General features: G+C 55.3%; 1 protein-coding gene across 1 annotated transcript in view; it reads left to right on the forward strand.

Moving 5' to 3' along the window:
- Positions 1 to 19,484, forward strand: part of LOC101956651 (obscurin-like) — a 107,390-nt gene that overhangs the window by 19,718 nt on the left and 68,188 nt on the right. Inside the window, exons 10-28 of the mRNA XM_078023254.1 lie at positions 3,528 to 3,803; positions 4,973 to 5,248; positions 9,224 to 9,499; positions 10,678 to 10,956; positions 11,075 to 11,341; positions 11,492 to 11,761; positions 12,512 to 12,778; positions 12,968 to 13,234; positions 13,415 to 13,527; positions 13,620 to 13,773; positions 13,958 to 14,119; positions 14,208 to 14,312; positions 14,947 to 15,213; positions 15,478 to 15,747; positions 16,284 to 16,550; positions 16,637 to 16,903; positions 16,989 to 17,255; positions 18,230 to 18,502; positions 19,113 to 19,379. Of these exons, the coding sequence (XP_077879380.1) occupies positions 3,528 to 3,803; positions 4,973 to 5,248; positions 9,224 to 9,499; positions 10,678 to 10,956; positions 11,075 to 11,341; positions 11,492 to 11,761; positions 12,512 to 12,778; positions 12,968 to 13,234; positions 13,415 to 13,527; positions 13,620 to 13,773; positions 13,958 to 14,119; positions 14,208 to 14,312; positions 14,947 to 15,213; positions 15,478 to 15,747; positions 16,284 to 16,550; positions 16,637 to 16,903; positions 16,989 to 17,255; positions 18,230 to 18,502; positions 19,113 to 19,379 (4,590 nt within the window). The remainder of the gene's footprint in view (positions 1 to 3,527; positions 3,804 to 4,972; positions 5,249 to 9,223; positions 9,500 to 10,677; positions 10,957 to 11,074; positions 11,342 to 11,491; positions 11,762 to 12,511; positions 12,779 to 12,967; positions 13,235 to 13,414; positions 13,528 to 13,619; positions 13,774 to 13,957; positions 14,120 to 14,207; positions 14,313 to 14,946; positions 15,214 to 15,477; positions 15,748 to 16,283; positions 16,551 to 16,636; positions 16,904 to 16,988; positions 17,256 to 18,229; positions 18,503 to 19,112; positions 19,380 to 19,484) is intronic.

Here is a 19,484-nt window from a genome sequence, read left to right on the forward strand (position 1 = left end):
ATGTGTCTGGCCTGCTTCCCTCCTGGCATGTGGATTCAACGTTCTCTTTGTACCCACCGTGGCATCGTGCAGGTCCACAGTTGGTCAACACGCTCCTTAGACAAACCTCTGAGGTTTGGAGTCTTCTTTTTAGAGCAAATTTTGTTTTTCTCTTTCTTTGATTAGAGCACTGTGCATTAATGTGCCTCTTAGGAGTTTAATTTGTGAACGTGGAAGTGGAATGAGTGTGAAGCTTATGGCACACCTGTGGGTTTTATTGGAGCTGTGTCACTGCCACAGCAACCTGACTGGCCAGGCAGAGAGTTCTGAGCATTTCTCTGGCGATTCCTGTGTCTAGCTTCACTGCTGACCCCTGAGAGCTCTGGGAACTGGTGTAGTGCCCTGTGTCAGGGTGCACCTGGGGGGCAGGTGCCCTTTGCTGACGTGTGATGGCTTGGTCCTGTGCCCCGTGTGAGCAGTTGTTGCCATGGGCACCAAACACAGGCTCACTGTGTGTGTTCTTGTCAAGGTATTTGTGACATTTTATGATTTAATGCAAGGAAATTTGAAAAAAAATTGACAAATTAGCCAATTCCTGGAAAACTACATCAGAATTTACACAAGAAAAAGTAGAGAACTCAAACAATCCTATAGCTTTTTAAAGCAATGGAGTCTAATTAAAAAAATCTCTCAAAAGAGCTAAATTCATTTATCAGGGTAAATTATACCACATATTTTTGAAATAAACTACTCTGTTCATGATTATCCTTCTAGAGAATAGAAAGGGGATATGTGCCCCCTGACTCATTTTATATAGATGGTATAATACTGACATCAAAATCTGGTGAAAAGTGCATTCAACTTTGCAATCACAGCCTCATCTCAGATGGATACCAGGGCCAAAATCCTGTGCAGAACACTGGCAAACTGCATGGGGCCCATACTGAGAGCACAGCACACACTGGGTGAAGATTGGAATCCAGGACACAAAGTTGTTTATTGATCAGAACATCAACAAATCAGTATGATTATGGCTTGAAGAGACCATGAGAGAAAAGGCATGAGTCCCCTTCAGAAGATAGAGTGCCGGGTTTCAGTTCATGACTAAAATGCTCAAGGGTCACTCCAGGGAAACTGGGATGACTGGATTGTGCAAAATAACTACACAAGAGATACAAATACCTTTTTCATTGAGGTCGCTGTGTCGGCTCCTCTGACCTTAAGGGTCTGCAGGAAGAGAGAGAGAGAGAGAGCACACTCTGACCCCTTTTATTAAGGAGAAGCTATTCAAATGAGGCAAGGGGTCAGGTTTCAGGGGTCTGAGTCTATCTTCCTGATGTCCACTGTCAGCAGGTTGACTGACACCTGGATAGGCCACAGCCAAGGGCACAGTAAGAGAAGGGGACACACATAAGGCACTTCCATGGAAGATTCTATCCTAAACAGGGCAAGGGGTTTATATTACAAAGGAACAGATGAGTATAGCTCCACCCATGGGGCTGTAGCAAGACACACCCATGCACGAGACACCCACCCTCGGACCCAAGAAGGGTGGGGAAAGCTCTGCCACATTTCTGCGACTGAGCGCCTCAGCACCCACCTGGGGAGTATGACTCAGTCAAGTGCAAGGTTGGTCTCCCACAATAGAGAATGGAGTGCTCGATAATGTTACAGAAAATGTGGCACTGGAGAGAGACAAGCTATGCTTGGAGATGTAAACAGCAAGATTCTTTCAGCTCCTGTGCAGGCTCGACAGAGTCTTCTCCAAAGGCTGAGCTCTCCCCTTTGTTCTCAGCATCTTAATACAATACAGACTCCTGGGTTTCAAGACTTCCCTCATGCAAGTGGCCTTGCTCCCTCCTCGATCTCCAGGCAGCTGCCACAGCTGCTGAGCAAGCCTGATTACAGAAGCAAAGACTTGCAGACTGCAACTGTTTACACAGAGAGACCCCTCAGGAAGGAGTTGCTGCTGCAGTAGAAGTTTGACTTCTCGCCTGAGAGACATAGTTTAGCTTCCTTTTGTGTTTAGACCTTCTTAGGCTGGGGTGTGGCTCCATGGTGGAGCACTTGCCTGCGTGTGGGAGGCCTGTCAGGTCCCAGCACTGCAGCAAACCCCTGCTCTGGTAAGAAGAGGAGCTTCCTAAGCCCTCTGTGGAGGGCACCACAGCAGCAATCGCCACCCTTTAGCATAACTCTGAGCACTTCCCTTTTAAGGACAACAGGGCCACATGACAGTGTGTCTAGCCTCATGTAGATACTGAGGAGGAATATCAAACAGAGACTCACAGCTTGGGTAAAGTGAGCATAGATTCCACAGAGGCGCTGGTCAACACTTCTGTCTGTAGATGAGCTGCAGAGTCAGAAAGTAACAGAACTACCATAGCATCCCCAGTACCATGGTTGTAACTGCATGCAGAGGAAGCATATTTAAGGCCTCAGAGGACAAATTAGTAAGTATGTTAGGGAGACACAGAGGTGACACAAGTCAGTGTTGAGAAACGTGTACAAGACAGAGAAATGTCTGCTCCTGATGATCCACAGAGTTCTTTTTCAGGGAGTGTGAAGATTGTCAAGTTGAGTCCAAAGGCCAGGTGGAGACACCGTACCATGAGCAAAGAGAGAACTTTCAATCTGTCTAAACCCAGACGTACTCTTCAGCCATAGTACAGAAGACAGCTGGGCACCACAACGGCATAGAGACAGGGCCAGGAGAACAGCACATGGAGCCCAGGGACCTGAGCATCCTCAGAGCACCTTTTACCATGGCAAGGGTATGGGGCACAGAAAGAGGATGGCTGAGTGGTGTGGAGACCTCAGCCACAGGTCTGCATGGAAGAGAATGGAAGTGACGTCTCCCTCTCTCCACACACAGTCATCAATTGGGTGTGTCAGATTCCCACCTGGAGTAGAACCAGCTCTTAGCAGGTGGTGTGGATCGTGTATGACCCCAGGGTAACAGGTTCCTACACAGGACATGATGCTGCCCACAGAGGCAGATCAACATATGTCTCCTGAAATGAAGGACTATTATTGAAATATGTAATGAGCCCCAGAACAAACATGAAGGAGAGCTCACACTACTGACTACTGAGTACAAGTCTCAGCAGGGAGACCAAGCACCATTGGCTAGAAAAGGAAAAGTCTCAGCCACATGGGCCTCAGGATAAGGCACTGGAGTGGCCGAACATCACCAGAGGAGAAGCTGTCAGGCTCATAACAGGCAGGAGCTGGGTGACCCAGCAGAGCTCATGCCCTGCACGGTCCTGGGGGGACTCTTCCTGGTCATGGGCAGGTGCATAATCCCCAGGGAGGAGCCTGTGCAGAGAGCTGTCACAGTGTTCCCACCTGCAACAGCCCCATGCAGCAGGGGCAGGCTGTGTCACACACTGTGGTCCCTTGTCCTGAGGATGCCTTGCTTCTACAGGGCACGAGCTAGTGTGGCCTGCAGAGGGGTCTGTCCTCAGCTGTCTAGCCAGATGGCTTTCCTCAGGTGGCTTCCTGCCCTGGACAGAGTCACTGACCTGCATGTCCCTCCCCTCTGTCCCCAGAGCCCAAGGTGGTGTTTGCTAAAGAGCAGGTGGCGCGCAGTGAGGTGAAGGCCAAGGCGGGGGCGAGTGCCACTCTGAGCTGTGAGGTGGCCCAGGCCCAGACAGAAGTGACATGGTACAAGGATGGGAAGAAGCTGAGCCAGAGCTCCCAGGTGCGCGTGGAGGCCTCTGGCTGCAGGCGGCAGCTGGTGGTGCAGCAGGCAGGCAAGGCGGATGCTGGGGAGTACAGCTGTGAGGCTGGGGGCCAGAGGGTCTCCTTCCGTCTAGATGTCTCAGGTGGGTGCTGCTAGGGCTGGGTGAATGGAGGGAGGGTGGTAACTCTAAGGCACCTGTGGCAGCCTAGGCTCTGTGAGGCCTGTGTCCTTCCTAATCTTGGACCTCAGCATCTGTGGCCCAGCTCTGGGTGGAGTTGGGCACTGGGAGTTGTTTGTACCTGGGGAGCGTGTCCTGCAAGGGCAGGGGCTCCCTCTACCTGCCTGTTTTTACTTGCTGGGCCCAGAGCTCCAGAAGCCCTTGCTTGGGCCCTTTGGAATCTTGCATGTCTATCCCTTCTTGCTTCCTCATCTCCTTCCCTCCCCACTGTGACCTGTCTCTCAGCCTGGGAAAGTGCTACCTTTGGCTGGGAACCTTGCTCCTGAAAGCCAGACTGGTGCTGGGCTCTCTCCTGATAGGTCCAGGATGACAGCTGTCTGCTGATTGGCCCACAGTGGCACATAGCTCCCTACAGATTTTTTCCACACTGGCATTGAGCTCTCTGCTGATTTGCTGGCACTTGGCTGTCTGCTGATTGGCTGGCACTGAGCTCTCTGTTAATTTGCCCCATCTGGTACTGAGCTGTCTGCTAACTGGACCGCACTGTTACTGAGCTCTATGCTAATTGGCTGGCACTTGGTTCTCTGCTGATTGGCTTGCACAGGCTCTGAGGTCTCTGCTGATTGGCTAGCACTGGCAGTCTGGTCTCCTGCATTCCTTTGGTAGCTGTGGCCTACAAAGATGTGGGTTTCTGGTTTGGTGCTCAGGTGGACTTCCCTGCTATGTCTGCCTCCCCCTGCTTTTGTGCCCCCTGCATGGTGGGAGAGCTGGGAAGTCACTGATGGGCTGGGGTCCCAGGAAGGAGAAGGGTCATGGTCTATTCCCAATGGCTGGGAGAGTGTTGGCATCAGGAGGTAGGCCTGGCTGTGGTGGCCTTGTGGGCTGTGACAGTGCAGTTACCTGCAGGATCAGAGTGGATCAGGAAGTGATTAGGGCTCTGATGAGGACAGGCTATCCAGCTATCTACCCACCAGCCTTTGTGTTTGCAGCTTGGGTCATTTGTAGGATAGAACTTGGGCATGGCTATGCAATGTTCTGCTCATGATGGACACTCTGGGTGGGCTCAGGCTGTGAGACAGGGCTGGGTCTGTTCTGGAGTCCCTGACCTATGTGTCCTTTCCCTCTCTACCCAGAGCCCAAGGTTGTGTTTGCCAAGGAGCAGCCTGCACGCAGCGAGGTGAAGGTCGAGGCGGGGGCCTGTGCCACTCTGAGCTGCGAGGTGGCCCAGTCCCAGACAGAGGTGACATGGTACAAGGATGGGAAGAAGCTGAGCCAGAGCTCCCAGGTGCGCGTGGAGGCCTCTGGCTGTAGGCGGCAGCTGGTGGTGCAGCAGGCGGGCAAGGCGGACGCTGGGGAGTACAGCTGTGAGGCTGGGGGCCAGAGGGTCTCCTTCCATCTGGATGTCACAGGTGAGTTCTTGTGGTTCTACCGTCACTGTGTTTGGAGATAAAGGGGAGCCTTGCCAGTGCCCACAGTGACCTGGTGTATTTTCCATCCATGTCCATGTCTGTATGTCTCCTGAACTCACACCTGTGGCTAGGCCACTGGGTGTGAGAGGAAGTATGTGAGGAGGCCACGGCTGTGTGCTGCACTTGGCGTGTCCACCTGTGATGTCCATCTCATATTCCCATAACCTGTCCTGACCCAGCAGTGTTAGTCTTTTCTGGACTCTGCTCTTCCCTGGTGCTCAGGGCTGAGCCAACGAGGGTCCCTCTCTGGAGTATACCATAGTTCCTCCAGGACTCACCCAGCCCCCCCCACACTCTTCCTGCCAAGAGATTTTTGAGTTTGTTGAACCAACCTGGGAAATCCCAGACACTCAGCCAGATCAGGATTTGACCAATGCTGACATGGGCTATGGAGGGTCAGTTGTGTAGGTGTTCTGGAACACTCTTCCCTTCTTTCCAAGGACTCGGACATGCTGTCTACCCCTCTGTGGACACGTGCTGTGCTACTCACAGGAGAGGTTGGAATCCTGTTTTCAAAGCAATTCATCTTTTGTGTTATTTTATCTCTCTCTCTCTCTCTCTCTCTCTCTCTCTCTCTCTCTCTCTCTCTCTCTCTCTCTTTGTGTGGTGCTGATAGACAAGTGCTCTACTCTGAGCGACATCCTCAGCCCCAGTTCCAATATTCTGGACCAGAATTCCCCTTGGTGTTCAACTTAGCAACTTAGAGGTAGAACATAGTTCTAAAAAAAATGTAGTTCATCAATATAGTGCTTTGGCACAGTTGGTGAGGCCAGATTACTATTTGGCTAGGCTGTTCCCTTTTCCTGGGGACTCTGTGTCTGATTCCTTGCTGATTCATGGAGCCTGCTTGTTAGGAGAGTTGAGCTTCCTGTCAGTGTGGGCATGGTCCACAGGGTTACCACATAGCATCCCCAACCTGCAACCCCAGATGCTCCCAAGGCAGAGGCTTTGTGCTGACATGACACCACAAGTCATGGGCTCCACATTGCATAGCTTCACTTCATATACAAAATTATTAAAAACACTGTATAATCACCTTCAGGCTCAATGTTTAAGGTCTTCATGAAACATAAATGAATTTTGTGGTTAGCATTGGGTCTCATCCCCAAGAAAGCTCAACATTTGTCTGCAAAGATCTTGAAAATCTTTTTATTTTTTCAATCTGTAATCCAAAGCACTTTTGGCCCAGGCATTTTGGAAAAGGGATTCTCAACCCATATTTGGTCTACATACCAAATCCTATAATATCTATTTTTGATACATTATTTTAATAAGCATATACATTATTTTATGCAACCAGATTAGAAAAGTTTTGATAAATTATCCAGTTTCTTAAAGACTAAATAAAAACTGACCCAAGAAGAAATAGAGAGCTTACATAGTTCTCAGGGCTGTTAACAGTGGAGCCAGGAGGAAAGCGGCTTTTCAAGGGGCAGTAGAAGCCAAGTGGCTCCAGTGGAGAAGACCCCACATGTGCTGGAAGTGAACTCTCCTGTATCCAGGGAGGTTCCTGTAGAGAACAGAAAGGGGTGCACTTTTAAGTCTCACTTACAGAAGTAGTAACATTGGTACTAACACCAAACCAAAAAAATAGGAGGAATTCATATTTTAGGTCAATCTGTTGTCAGTATCAACTGAACAAAGATTTAGCAGGCTGAATTCAGTAATACATTAAGAGAATCAGAATGCTAATGGAATTCTTTATCCAGGGAATACATGTCTGCTTAACAGTACAAATATCAGGAAATCAACATGAAGCATTATCATATCTGATTGAAAAAAATGTAGTTCATCAATATAAGTGCAGAATAAAGTATTTGATAAAAATTTGACACTGTACATTCAGAAGAAATGTTTGACAAAATGTATCCTCAATCATGCTATAAAATTCTTTTCTCTTAAAGATTTGTAAGGCAGTGCAAAAAGATGTAAGTAGTAGGTTCCTTCTCAATTTAGTAACTAGTTTTGTACAAAATTCACAAAGGGAAACCCTGAGAGTGTCTCTGAGAGCAGGAACCTCCCAAGGCAGCAGCTGTCACAGGTGAAGCCACAGTGCATAGCATGGTTAGAGAGGAGAGGATACGAGAGGCGTGAAATCAGGAAGAAGTGAAGGTTACAGATGGTATGATTTGTCCAAAAGCTAAACCACTGGCTCAGTAAGATCTGAGACATTGCAAGTGCCATACAGAAAAACAATATAAAGTAAGTGTGTCGCAGCACACTAGCAATAAGTGATTTGAAAACGACCCCATGAAAAATCTGAAAGAGCTTCAAAAGTGCTGTTAGAAATTTCAAGCCTGATAAAAGACATCAGAGACCCTGTGTTCTTTTTTGAGAGATGACAAAGATATACATAAATGGACAGAAATATGTGGAAGGATCAGGGATGCTCAGTCCCAGTCAACATCTAAGCAAGTGTGTTTTGGGATGGGGTGCAGAGGTGAGCTCACACACAGACTTGTGTAGAGGTGGAGTCCCAGTACCCGGTCTGCATTACCTTTTCCCACTCTGCACACATGTGAAGAAAGGATGGCTCTTCTGTAACACAGGGTCGTGTGAGCACGGGAGGGTTCCTGTCTCACAACCTGAGAACGAAGTATGCACACGATGCTGGGTAAGAGCTCGGTAGCAGATTTATCAGAAGCAAGGCCAGCTCCCACAGCATGGAAGGATCCCCAAGGGCACTGTGGGGACCCTCTGTCCAGGAGTCTTCTGTCCAGGAGTCTTTATACTGCTTTGATGAGGAATTAATCTTTGACTGGAGAGTTCACTTGACTGTTGTCTTCCTATGACTCAATTCAGAGTGTGCAATTTTAACTTCTTATTCCAACAGTGGGATGGTGTAACTTGAATGTGTCTTGTTCTCATTCTTTAAAACAGAAGAATTGCCTAGGTTCAAAGCAGCTCCTTGGCATTGACCAATGTTGAGGTCATCAAGAAACCTGGGGAACAGCAGGAAATGTGGGCTCCAAGCGCGAGTAGAGTCTTCCAGTTAGGAGCCAAAACAAAATAGAACCCAAGCCATCAGCTGTAGCCTAGGGTTTGAATCTGGGGTGGTGGGAACCCATTCTATGAGATCCAGATTTCTATTTGCCTATGTGTCTCCTGCCTTACTTTGACAAATGGAGCTTTGAACATTTAACCACTTGAAAGAATTAGACCAGTAATTCACAGCTTATAGCGTAAGTTCAAGATGGGTTGGAGAATTCAGTGCAAAAGTCAAACCATAAACATCTGAGATGATGGTGTGTACTTTGAGGAAGGAAAGCTTTCCTGCATAGAACCCAAATGCACTCAACACAAGAGCAAGGTCAACATATTTGATCACATTAGAACTAAATGCACTGACTCATCAGAAGACTCTAGGCACTGTGGAAAAATGGGAAGACGTTCACATCATCTCAGTGGTCAGATCTCAGGCATTCATTATACAAAGAAGCTGAAAGTGAAGGGAAGAGGACAGTGCTACTAGTCATGGAGTGGAAACTGTGGACTGACACCCAGGATGAGTACACACTGGTGGCTAACAGGAGTGGCTCAGGCTTCAGAGGAGCTGCCAACATGCTCAGATCAGGAGGAGCTGAGCTCTGCCAGGGCCTTGCTCAGAGCTCATGCCCTGCATGGTCCTGGGGAGACTCTTCCTGGTCATTGACAGGGGGGTGCCGTGTCCCCAGGGAGGAGCCTATGCAGGAACCTGTCAGAGAGTCCCCACCTGGAACAGCCCCATGCAGCAGGGGAGTGGGCTGTGTCACACACTGTGGTCCCTTGTGCTGAGGGTGATAGGGCTTCTCCAGGGCATGAGCTAGTGTGGCCTGCAGAGGGTCTGTCCTTAGTTGTCCAGCCAGATGTCTTTCTCTAGGTGGCTTCCTGCCCTGGACAGAGTCCCTGACCTGTGTCTCTCCCTTCTGTACCCAGAGCCCAAGGTGGTGTTTGCCAAAGAGCAGCTGGCACGCAGCGAGGTGAAGACTGAGGCGGGGGCTAGCGCCACTCTGAGCTGCGAGGTGGCCCAGGCCCAGACTGAGGTAACATGGTACAAGGATGGGAAGAAGCTGAGCCAGAGCTCCCAGGTGCACGTGGAGGCCTCTGGCTGCAGGCGACAGCTGGTTGTGCAGCAGGCGGGCAAGGCGGACTCTGGGGAGTACAGCTGCGAGGCCGGGGGCCAGAGGGTCTCCTTCCGCCTGGACGTCACAGGTGAGTGACATCCTGCCAGGGCTGGTCAGGACGGATGCTTGCCTGACCAATTGGGGCAATCAATATTTACCTGCAGGGCTCTCTGGCCTTGTGCATGTTGGGGCCCTTGAGGGACCCCTTCCTGGAGCTTCCAGGTGCTGGGAAGTCCTTGGGTCAGAGCACCTAGTCATTTCCGCACATTTCTGGGTCTCCTGCCCAGGTTCCTGTACCTGTCCACCATAACCCTATCATAATTCCTGTGATTGAGGCTGTGGCACAGGAGGTGCAGGAAGCTGTTAGGGCCCAGAGTTGGTGGAAAGAGCTCCTCCCCAGCTGGGGTCTCCGTCTAGGCTAAGGCCCCCTGCATGCTGGGATTCCAGCCTGGCTGTCAGAAGTCTTGGCCCCAATGTCCTCTGCACATCTTGGCTCTTGTCTTGATCCTGGGGGTCCTGACAGTCCAGCTCTTCTGAGGTGGGCACTGTGGGATGGCACCCTGCCCGCTGCACCTCAGTCTCATTCGCAGCCCCCTTCCCTTTCCTCCATAGCCCCACCTACCCATGTGGTCCTCTCCTCACTCTGTGGGCTTGGCATCTATTGAACACACAGTACCTCTGTCAGAAAGGCTGGCAGGAGTGTCCCTCCAGGCTGACACCCTCCCAAAGAATTCCAGCAGTGTTGATGCAGAGCATCCCACACCAGACTTCTCACTGTAGCAGTCTCTGTCCTTGACTGTGCTCCTGACCACTCGCCCACCAGCCACTGACTCTGCAACCAATGCTCTATCCGAGTGCTCCAAGGGCAGGATGGGAGGGCCTTCTTGGCCTCCCTGGCCCTCTCCGCTCTGGTGCTCTCTCTAGTGCCCAAAGTCAGTCTCTGCTCTTGGGGTTTGACACCCACACAGTTTCCTTGGGCTGCCTTTGAGGATGCCACCCTCCCCGCAGTTGGGGAAGGCCTGATCTGGACTGCTAACTGCCCTTTCTCCCTGTGGTATCTGTTTGTGGGTGGATTTCTCTCTGAAGGGCAGGACCTTGGATAAAGAGCTGGTGGCCCCCAGCCTGGTAGCAACTTCTTCTGGCCATCCTGTATGACCCTGAGGACCCTAAATGGTGGCCCTTAGGTGCTGGCCTCACAGAGGCAGTGGTTAGGGCTAGTGTAGAGAGTCCTACACATTCATGTCAACTGACCTCCCCCAGAGCCAGCACCTGAGTCCCAATCCCTGGAGAGATCTGGCCGCAGGGAGCCTCTGGTGATCAAGGAACATGAGGACATCGTCCTGACAGCCACGCTGGCCACACCCTCTGTGGCGGCAGTGACTTGGCTCAAGGATGGTGTGGAGATTCGGCGCAGCAAGCGGCACCAGGCCACCAGCCTGGGGGACAGGCACACCCTGACAGTCAGAGGAGCCCAGGTGCTTGACAGTGCAGTCTACAGTTGCCGGGTAGGCATGGAGAGTCAGGACTTCCCAGTGCAGGTGGAAGGTGAGCTCCTCCAGGACCACTGGGCCTGCTGCACCCACCCGGTGCAGCCACCCATAGCAGAGCCCCGTGGAGCTTGGGGTACACAAGGTAGCTGACAGACATCCCCTTGTACTTGCAGAGGTGGTTGCCAAGTTCTCTAGGCCTCTGGAGTCCATCACAGGGCATCTAGGTGGCACAGTGACCCTGGCCTGTGAGCTGAGCCCACCACAGGCAGAGGTGGTGTGGTACTGTGGGAGCACGCAGCTGCGGGCGGGCAAGCGCTTCCAGATGGCCGCCGAGGGCACCCTCCGCTTGCTCACGGTGTCGGGCCTGCGTGAGGAAGACGCAGGAGAGTATGTGTGTGAGAGCCGTGATGACCGCACCAGCGCCCAGCTCAGTGTCCGTGGTATGCTAGGTGGGGTGGGGGGTGTAAGATGGGGATGGTAAGGGGATGGGGCAGTGGGCCACCTTCCAGCAACTTCCCTCAGAAGGTGTGCAAGGGGTGGAGATCTTCACAGAGACACTCCTACCTCCTTAAGCAGACCTTCCCCTGCAGTGCCCCGCGTGGTCAAGTTCACATCTGGGCTGAGCGCAGTGGTTGCAGAGGAGGGCTGCGAGGCCACCTTCCAGTGTGTGGTGTCCCCCAGCGATGCAGTGGTCACGTGGCACCGGGACGGCATCCAGCTGCAGCCCAGTGAGAAGTTCCTCATATCGCAGAGTGGTGCCAGCCGCAGCCTGACCATCTCTAGTGTGGCAATGGAGGATGCGGGCCAGGTCACAGTGGAGTCTGAGGGCGCCGCCTCTTCAGCTGCCCTCCGGGTCAGAGGTGAGCTTGGGAAAGGGACCTGTGGGGCAAGCAGCTCCCTGCCACAGACTCCCCTGCAGGCTGGTTCCAAGGAGCTGTATTGTTCCTGCAGCCAGCTAGTCTGGCTGACCTCAGGGGACACAGAACCTGTCCACCAGGAGATGGAGGTGACTTGGGTACCATGAGGAGCTGGGCGCCTTCTCCCTAGAAGGAAAGATACCATCCTGCAGATACATCTGGTGGGGAAGGGCCAACCGAGGTTGAGGCACTCAAGGGAGACTTCCTGGAGGAGTCGGGGCCCAGCTGATCTGGTGATGGGAAGGTGAAGGGAGTGAGGCTGGCAGCTGGTAGAGGCAGGAGACGGGGAAAGCTTTGAGAGCCAGAACTTCATCCGAAATAAAGTGGGAGCCATGGCAGGTTCCTAAGTGAGGGAGTGATGGAGACAAATGCACTGGGGCACTCACAGAGCAGCCTGGGGTGGGGAAGCCCTCTGGAGTCTGCTTTTCATTCCTTTACACAAGCACATGTTCTTGGTTGTAGTAAAGTGCAGGGATTCTAGTGGCTCTGATGGGCACCACCCATTTGCTGGAGACCAGATACTGCTGGCCTTGGGCCACACTTGGTAGTTCCAGGCACTAGGGCATGGCACGGTTGTTCCAAGCTGGGAGGCTGGGCAACAGTAGGGACCTGGTGGGGGCAATGCGGCCATCTGGGTTATGGGCGGGCTGGCCCTGGGTGTCTAGGATGACCTTGGCTCTTGCACCATCCCAGAGGCGCCTGTGCTGTTCAAGAAGAAGCTGGAGCCGCAGACTGTGGAGGAGCGGACCTCTGTGATGCTGGAGGTGGAGCTGACGCGTCCGTGGCCCGAGGTGAAGTGGACCCGGAACGCCGCAGTCTTGGTGCCGAGGGAGAATGTGGAGATCCAGGCGGAGGGCACACGCCATCGCCTGGTGCTGCGCAGCGTGGGCTTCACCGACCGTGGCTTCTTTGGCTGCGAGACACCAGACGACAAGACCCAGGCCAAGCTCACTGTGGAAAGTGAGTGGTGCTGTGCTGGCTGGGGCCTGGGGCATCGGGAGGGGCGGGGCGCTGGCCGCTAGCCTCTGCTCACCTCTTGCACCTCCTAGGGAAGCTGGCTGTGCCTACCCTGGGGTCCCAATGCTGGCTGGTGGAAGGGCAGGGCTCTGGGTACAGCGGACCACTGGCGCCTCTCCTGCATCTCCACAGTGCGCCAGGTCCGGTTGGTTCGGGGCTTGCAGGCAGTGGAGGCGAGAGAACAGGGCACAGCTACTATGGAGGTGGAGCTGTCGCATGCCGAAGTGGAGGGTACCTGGACACGCGACGGACTGAGGCTGCAGCCAGGGCCTAGGTGCCATGTGGCTGTGCACGGGGCCTCGCACATTCTCACACTCTCGGAGCTGCAACCACAGGACAGTGGTCTAGTGGCCTTCAAGGCAGAGGGCGTGCACACGTCTGCCCGGCTGGTGGTCACTGGTGAGTGGGTGGAGGTAGCAGGACCTACTCCAGAGAGGCCTGCCTCCTTCCCCAAGGTGGCCTGGGAGGCAATGGGGACATTGAGGACCAGGATGTGTGACTTGAGACAGCCAGAACTCCCTATCACCCGCCTGGGAAGCACCTTGTAGACCATTGATCACCTTCCTCCTGTCTTCCCAGAGCTGCCTGTGAGCTTCAGCCGCCCACTGCAGGACATGGTGGCTACCCAGAAAGAGAAGGTGACCCTGGAGTGTGAGCTGTCCCGTCCCAATGTTGATGTGCGCTGGCTGAAGGTGCTTCTCTCTCACTCCTTTATGCCCTCCCTGCCTCTCACCAGTGGCAGCTGCCCTCCACCAGTGCCTGACCAGGCCTCTTGGTTCCACAGGATGGTGTGGAGCTACGGTCAGGCAAGACCATGGGCATAGTGGCCCAGGGTACCTGCAGAAGCCTCATCATCTACCGGTGTGAGAAGGGGGACCAGGGCATCTATGTGTGTGACACTGGTGAAGCTCAGAGCTCTGCTTCTCTGAAGGTGCAAGGTGAGGCTTGGACAGGTGGAAAGGGCAGGGCCTAGGGTTGTGAGTGCCTCCTTGCGCACCTGCAGCCTGCAGCCAGGTGCTTGGCTGCCTGTGCCCTTAGCTCTCAGCAAACTGGAGCCCTGGGTGGGAGCACCAGGATGGCCACTGTACCTGCAGGCATGGCTGGGTCTTGCTCTCTCCTCAGGCCGAAGTGTCCAGATTGTGCGGCCCCTGGAGGACGTGGAGGTGACGGAGAAGGAAGGTGCCAGTTTTGCCTGTGAAGTCTCCCATGACGAGGTGCCTGGCCAGTGGTTCCGAGAGGGGATTAAGCTGCGGCCCAGTGACACTGTGCGTATTCGCCAGGAAGGTGCGTGTGGGGCAGGCTGGCTGCAGGTGGGGTGGACCCGCCCCCAGGCTGCTCCCTTCATTCCAGGGCTGGGGGCTTTTGTCCCTAGGAAGGACATACACTCTCATCTACCGGAGGGTCCTGGCAGAAGATGCAGGGGAGATCAAATTTGTTGCAGAAAATGCAGAATCGCGAGCCCACCTCCGAGTGAAAGGTGAGTGGAGTGTGGAGAGGGGGGGACTGGGGTGTGGGGGTGTATGGGGTATGTGATAGCCCCGCCATCCCAGACCAGACCACTTGCTGGGACTGGGACAGCAGTGGTCAGGAGGAGGAACGGGAGTGTCACATCTTTCACAGGAAGATGTGGTCGAAGAGGGAGGAGCAACCTGGGGGGTGTGAGGACTCAGGGTCTCAGTGAACTCTCCCTCCTTGGGTTGCAGCCATCACTGGAGAGGAGGGTGTGCACTCCAGCAGGTGGCGATGTGGCCTGCCAGGGCAGGAGAGGTGGGAGGGTCTGAGGTTGTGGGTGGGGGTGAGTGCAGGATGGGGGCATGTGGATGGGGCTTGGGCACTGGGACTGTGGTGTGTGGAGCTGGACATGCACATTCAGGGTACACATCAGCTGTGATGTGTGAGGTGTGGTGGGGGGCACGACCATGGTGCCAGTGGTCTGTGGCACACAGCTGGTCCTAGACCAGCTTGGATGGGGACAGTCTGGCCCCTGCTGCCTCAGGTGTAAGTGCACAGGCTGTTGGGGGAAGCATCCAGTCCTTCAGCAGCCCTGCTGGGGGAGCCTGTTGCCAAACTGCTCATGGTTGGGCCCTGAACCCACTGGCCACACACCGCAGAGTTGCCAGTGACCCTCCTCCGCCCGCTGAGGGACAAGATTGCCATGGAGAAGCACCGCGGAGTGCTCGAGTGCCAGGTGTCCAGGGCCAGTGCACAGGTGCAGTGGTTTAAGGGTGGCAAGGAGCTGCAGCCTGGACCCAAGTATGAGATGGTCAGCGATGGCCTCTACCGCAAGCTGGTCATCAACGACGTGCAGCCAGAGGACGAGGATTCTTACACATGCGATGCTGGTGATGTCAAGACCAGTGCCCAGTTCTTTGTAGAAGGTGTGTTCCAGGCCAGCGACAGCTCTCAGGTTCTTGGGGGTGGCTGTGGTTCCCAAGATCTGTCCTGGAAGTCCTGGAGGTGGCCCAACTGGGGACATCCAGGCAGCTGGATGTGGACACAGGAAGATGTAGGTGCAGAGGGAGAAGCAACCTGGAGGGTGTGAAGACTCGGGGTGTCAGCGCACTGTGGGGAAGGACCTCAGAGCCTGCGGGGGTGGACAGGTCCAGCCTCCAGGTCCACCGTGACTACCTCCTCTCCCACAGAGCAGTCCATCACCATCATACGGGGCCTTCAGGATGTGACCGTGATGGAGCCTGCTCCTGCCTGGTTCGAGTGTGAGACTTCCATTCCCTCCGTGAGGCCACCCAAGTGGCTTCTGGGCAAGACTGTGCTGCAGGCAGGGGCGAATGTGGGCCTGGAGCAGGAGGGAACGGTGCACCGGCTGACCCTGCGGAGGACCTGCTCCACTATGACTGGGCCTGTGCACTTCACCATTGGCAAGTCCCGCTCCTCTGCCCGCCTGGTTGTCTCAGGTAAGCTGAGGTGGGCATGGCTCAGGGCCTCCAGTGGGCCTGGCTCAGATGGTGGGTAGTTATGGCCTGGGCTCGCAAGGTGGGGATGTGTGGGGATACACAGGACAAGGTGGGCAGGATGTATGTAAGGGCTGGGCACACCATGGTGCTTGTGGTACCTGGGCCCAGGGTGGTGGGTGGACACAGCTCAGTGGTTTGTTGGGGGAAGGATCAGGGCATGGGAGATTTTGGCTGGAGCTGGTGCAGGGTTGGGAACCAGTGGTCAGAGGCCTGCAGAGCAGGGTGCAAGTGCTGGGGCAGGGCAGGGCAGGATGTGTGGGGCCAGGGCATACATGGGTAGGTGTGTGGGGTGAGGGGTATCTTGGGGACAGGGAGGGGCATGTGGAGCAGAGTGGGGCAGGAGAGGAGGGGCAGGTCATGGTGTGCAGGGCAGAACGTGGACTCAGTGGTGTGGGTAGAAGACTATAGAAGAATATAGCTCAGACCCAGGGCACCCAGTCCTGTGGCCCCACAGCCCTGCCTTATTCCCGCTGTAGACATCCCGGTGGTGCTAACCCGGCCACTGGAGCCCAAGGCCGGGCGTGAGCTGCAGTTGGTAGTCCTGTCCTGTGACTTCAGGCCAGCCCCTAAGGCCGTGCAGTGGTATAAGGAGGACACACCGCTGGCCCCGTCGGACAAATACAAGATGACGCTGGAGGGCCAGATGGCAGAGCTGCGCATTCTCCGGCTCACCCCTGCTGATGCTGGCACCTACCGGTGCCAGGCAGGCAATGCTCAGAGCAGTGCTGAGGTCACTGTGGAAGGTAGGACATGAGGTGGGCAGGCCATGGGAGGGCTTGGGGTGGGCTGTGGCCGTGGGCAGCACTAAGGCCCGGTGTGTGCCTTCTAGCTCGGGACGTGGCAGTGACGCAGCCGCTGCAGGATGCTGAGGCCACCGAGGAGGAGCGGGTGTGCTTCTCGTGCGAGCTGTCCCGCGAGGATGAGGAGGTGGAGTGGTCGCTCAACGGCACACCCCTGTACAACGACAGCTTCCACGAGATCAGCCATGAGGGCCACCGCCACACACTGGTGCTGAAGAGCGTCCGGCGGGCTGATGCAGGCACCGTGCGCGCCAGCTCTCCCAAGGTGTCCACTACTGCCTGCCTGGTTGTCCGAGGTGAGCTGTGCTTGTGGGGTCTATGGGTCCCCTCCATTCACGGACAGGTATCAGGCTTCCCTCACCAGCCCCATCTTCCCTGCAGCCAAGCCAGTGGTGTTCCTGAAAGCACTGGACGATGTGTCTGTGGAGGAGTGTGGCACACTGGCCCTGCAGTGCGAAGTGTCAGACCCTGAGGCCCGTGTGGTTTGGCGCAAAGATGGCGTGGAGCTTGGTCCCAGCAACAAGTACGACTTCCTGCACACGGCGGGCACACGGGGCCTCGTGGTGCATGACCTGAGCCACGAGGATGCTGGCCTGTACACCTGCCATGTGGGCAGTGAGGAGACCCGGGCCCGGGTCAGCGTGCATGGTGCGTGGCCAAGGGCTGGCCGAGGTGGGGTGTGGGAAGGGTCGGCACATGGTGGTCTTCCTGCATCCCAAGAGGCCCATGCTGCTCTCCAAGACCCCGGGGGCTGCTTTGCAGAGCCAGGAGAAGTCAGGAGCTCCCACAGTGGCTGGTGCTTGCAGAGGTCCTGTGAGGTCCCAGAGTGGACAAGCAGGGGGATGGGAGACTCTCTGGATATGCCTGGGGGCTGAGGTAGGCAGAGACATTGCTTTGTGCTGCAGGAGCAGATTTCTGACAGAAACCAAGAATTCAGGGTCCGGGCAGGGCCTGCCTAGGAAGGGCTCCCTGGCCAAGGGCAAAGCCTGGTCATGCAGTGAGGGCAGCTGCACACAGATGACATGCACTTCCCTTCTTAAGGAGCCAGACCCAACCCTGGACCCTGAACTTTTGGGTCTTTTGAGTGCATCCTTTTCAGCCAGGGTTGGGTTCCAACTGCAGGGCCAGCACCCCCTATCCAGGTTCAGCGTCTGGTCATCCTGAGCTAAGTCCCTAACATATTCTGTTTCCAGGGTATATGGTTGGCAGGCCCACTAGTTACTGACCTTGTGGCTGCTGGCCCAGGTTGGCCTTGGTGGTTTCTGATGAGACAGGAAAGGAGAGGGAGGTGGAGTGTTTGTCACAGAGTGGGGCTCATGCTGTCTGAAGGCTCTTCTCCTGGGGCTCCTGTCCTTTTTCCCTTGGGGTTTGTGAGTGGTGGGAAATGTGGGTGGTCCTTGCTTCCCCTTCTTTGGAGCTCATAGCCACTGGCTACACAGGCACCAGGACATGGCCAGCCCCAGGCCAAGGGTGCATCATGATTCGGTGATCGTGCCCTGTGTAGGTTCTGGGCCTGGGGGCAGGGGGCCAGCCCATCTGCTGGGGCCAGCCCTGCCTGAGGTCTTGCATGGGCAGTGCTGCCGGTGTCTGGCTCTGGCCTGAGGAGTCTCTGTGGCTTGCAGACCTGCACGTGGGCATCACCAAGAGGCTGAAGACGGTGGAGGTGCTGGAGGGGGACAGCTGCAGCTTCGAGTGCGTCCTGTCCCACGAGAGTACAGGTGACCTGGCCATGTGGACTGTTGGTGGGAAGACAGTGGGCAGCTCTGGCCACTTCCGGGCAGCAAACCAGGGCCGCAAATACACCCTGACCATCCAAGAAGCTGCGCTCAGCGATGCTGGGGAAGTGGTCTTCTCTGTGCGGGGTCTCACCTCTAAGGCCTCACTTGTCGTAAAAGGTGAGTGTGATGAACCCAGCTGGGGACTTGTCACCAGAGGCCCCCAGGCTGCTGAGCCTGAGACCCTCTCCAGGTGGTCAGGAGTGGTTGAGGGACTGACCCTAGCCATCAGTGAGCTTTCCTTTAAAGGATGTGGGGGCATAGAGGCACCTGCTGGACCTGGGAGAGATTCTGGCCCTCTGAGGGGGTCACTCTGAGATAGTGTCCCTGGGCCAGGCCCAGGGTTTGGGTCTTAATCTGACTGCTCTCCTGGCTGGGGTTCCTAATGCACATGGCTCACCCTACCATCCCGCGACTCTTGAGCGGGGGCCACAGGGTCTATGCTTGGCTGGGAGGTTCCCAGTGGTCTGGACCTGTGCTCTTGGTGTATGTGCCTGGTACACACTGCAGGCTCAGTGTTGGGTCTCAGGAGTGGCCTGAGCACTGCTGTGCTGGGTGCTTTCCCCTGGTGGCCAGGGCTCCTGGCAAGTCAGTGTTGGAGGCTCCTGGGGGCTGGGGTCCAGGCTCTGTGGTGTTGGTCTTGAAATGGACGCTCCCAGTGCCCACCCCTGCCCCTGCCCCTGGCTGAGCATGTCTGTGCTTCCTGGGTAGACACTTTTGTTCCCTTCAGAGAGGCCAGTAGACATCACGAAGCCCCTAGAAGACCAGCAGGCCACGTTGGGGGAGGACGTGGTGTTCACTTGTGAACTGTCGAGGGCAGGCACCCCTGTGCACTGGCTGAAGGATGGGAAGGCCATCCGCGAGAGTCAGAAGTACAAGCTGCTCCGCGAAGGCACGCGGGCTGTGCTGGTCGTCCATGGAGCCTCTCTCAAGGACTCTGGCACATACACATGTGAGACAGACGCTTCCAAGAGCACAGCCAGACTCCGTGTGGACGGTGAGTGCCCACACGGCCCCACAGCAGCTCTCCCTTGGCATGCCCAGGACCCCTGCCTCAGAGCAGGGGAGGTCTCTCTCAGGGCTCTGCTTCCATGGCCGGCAG

This window comes from Ictidomys tridecemlineatus, chromosome 1, assembly GCF_052094955.1.
Source record: "Ictidomys tridecemlineatus isolate mIctTri1 chromosome 1, mIctTri1.hap1, whole genome shotgun sequence".
In the NCBI taxonomy this organism is placed as follows: domain Eukaryota; kingdom Metazoa; phylum Chordata; class Mammalia; order Rodentia; family Sciuridae; genus Ictidomys; species Ictidomys tridecemlineatus.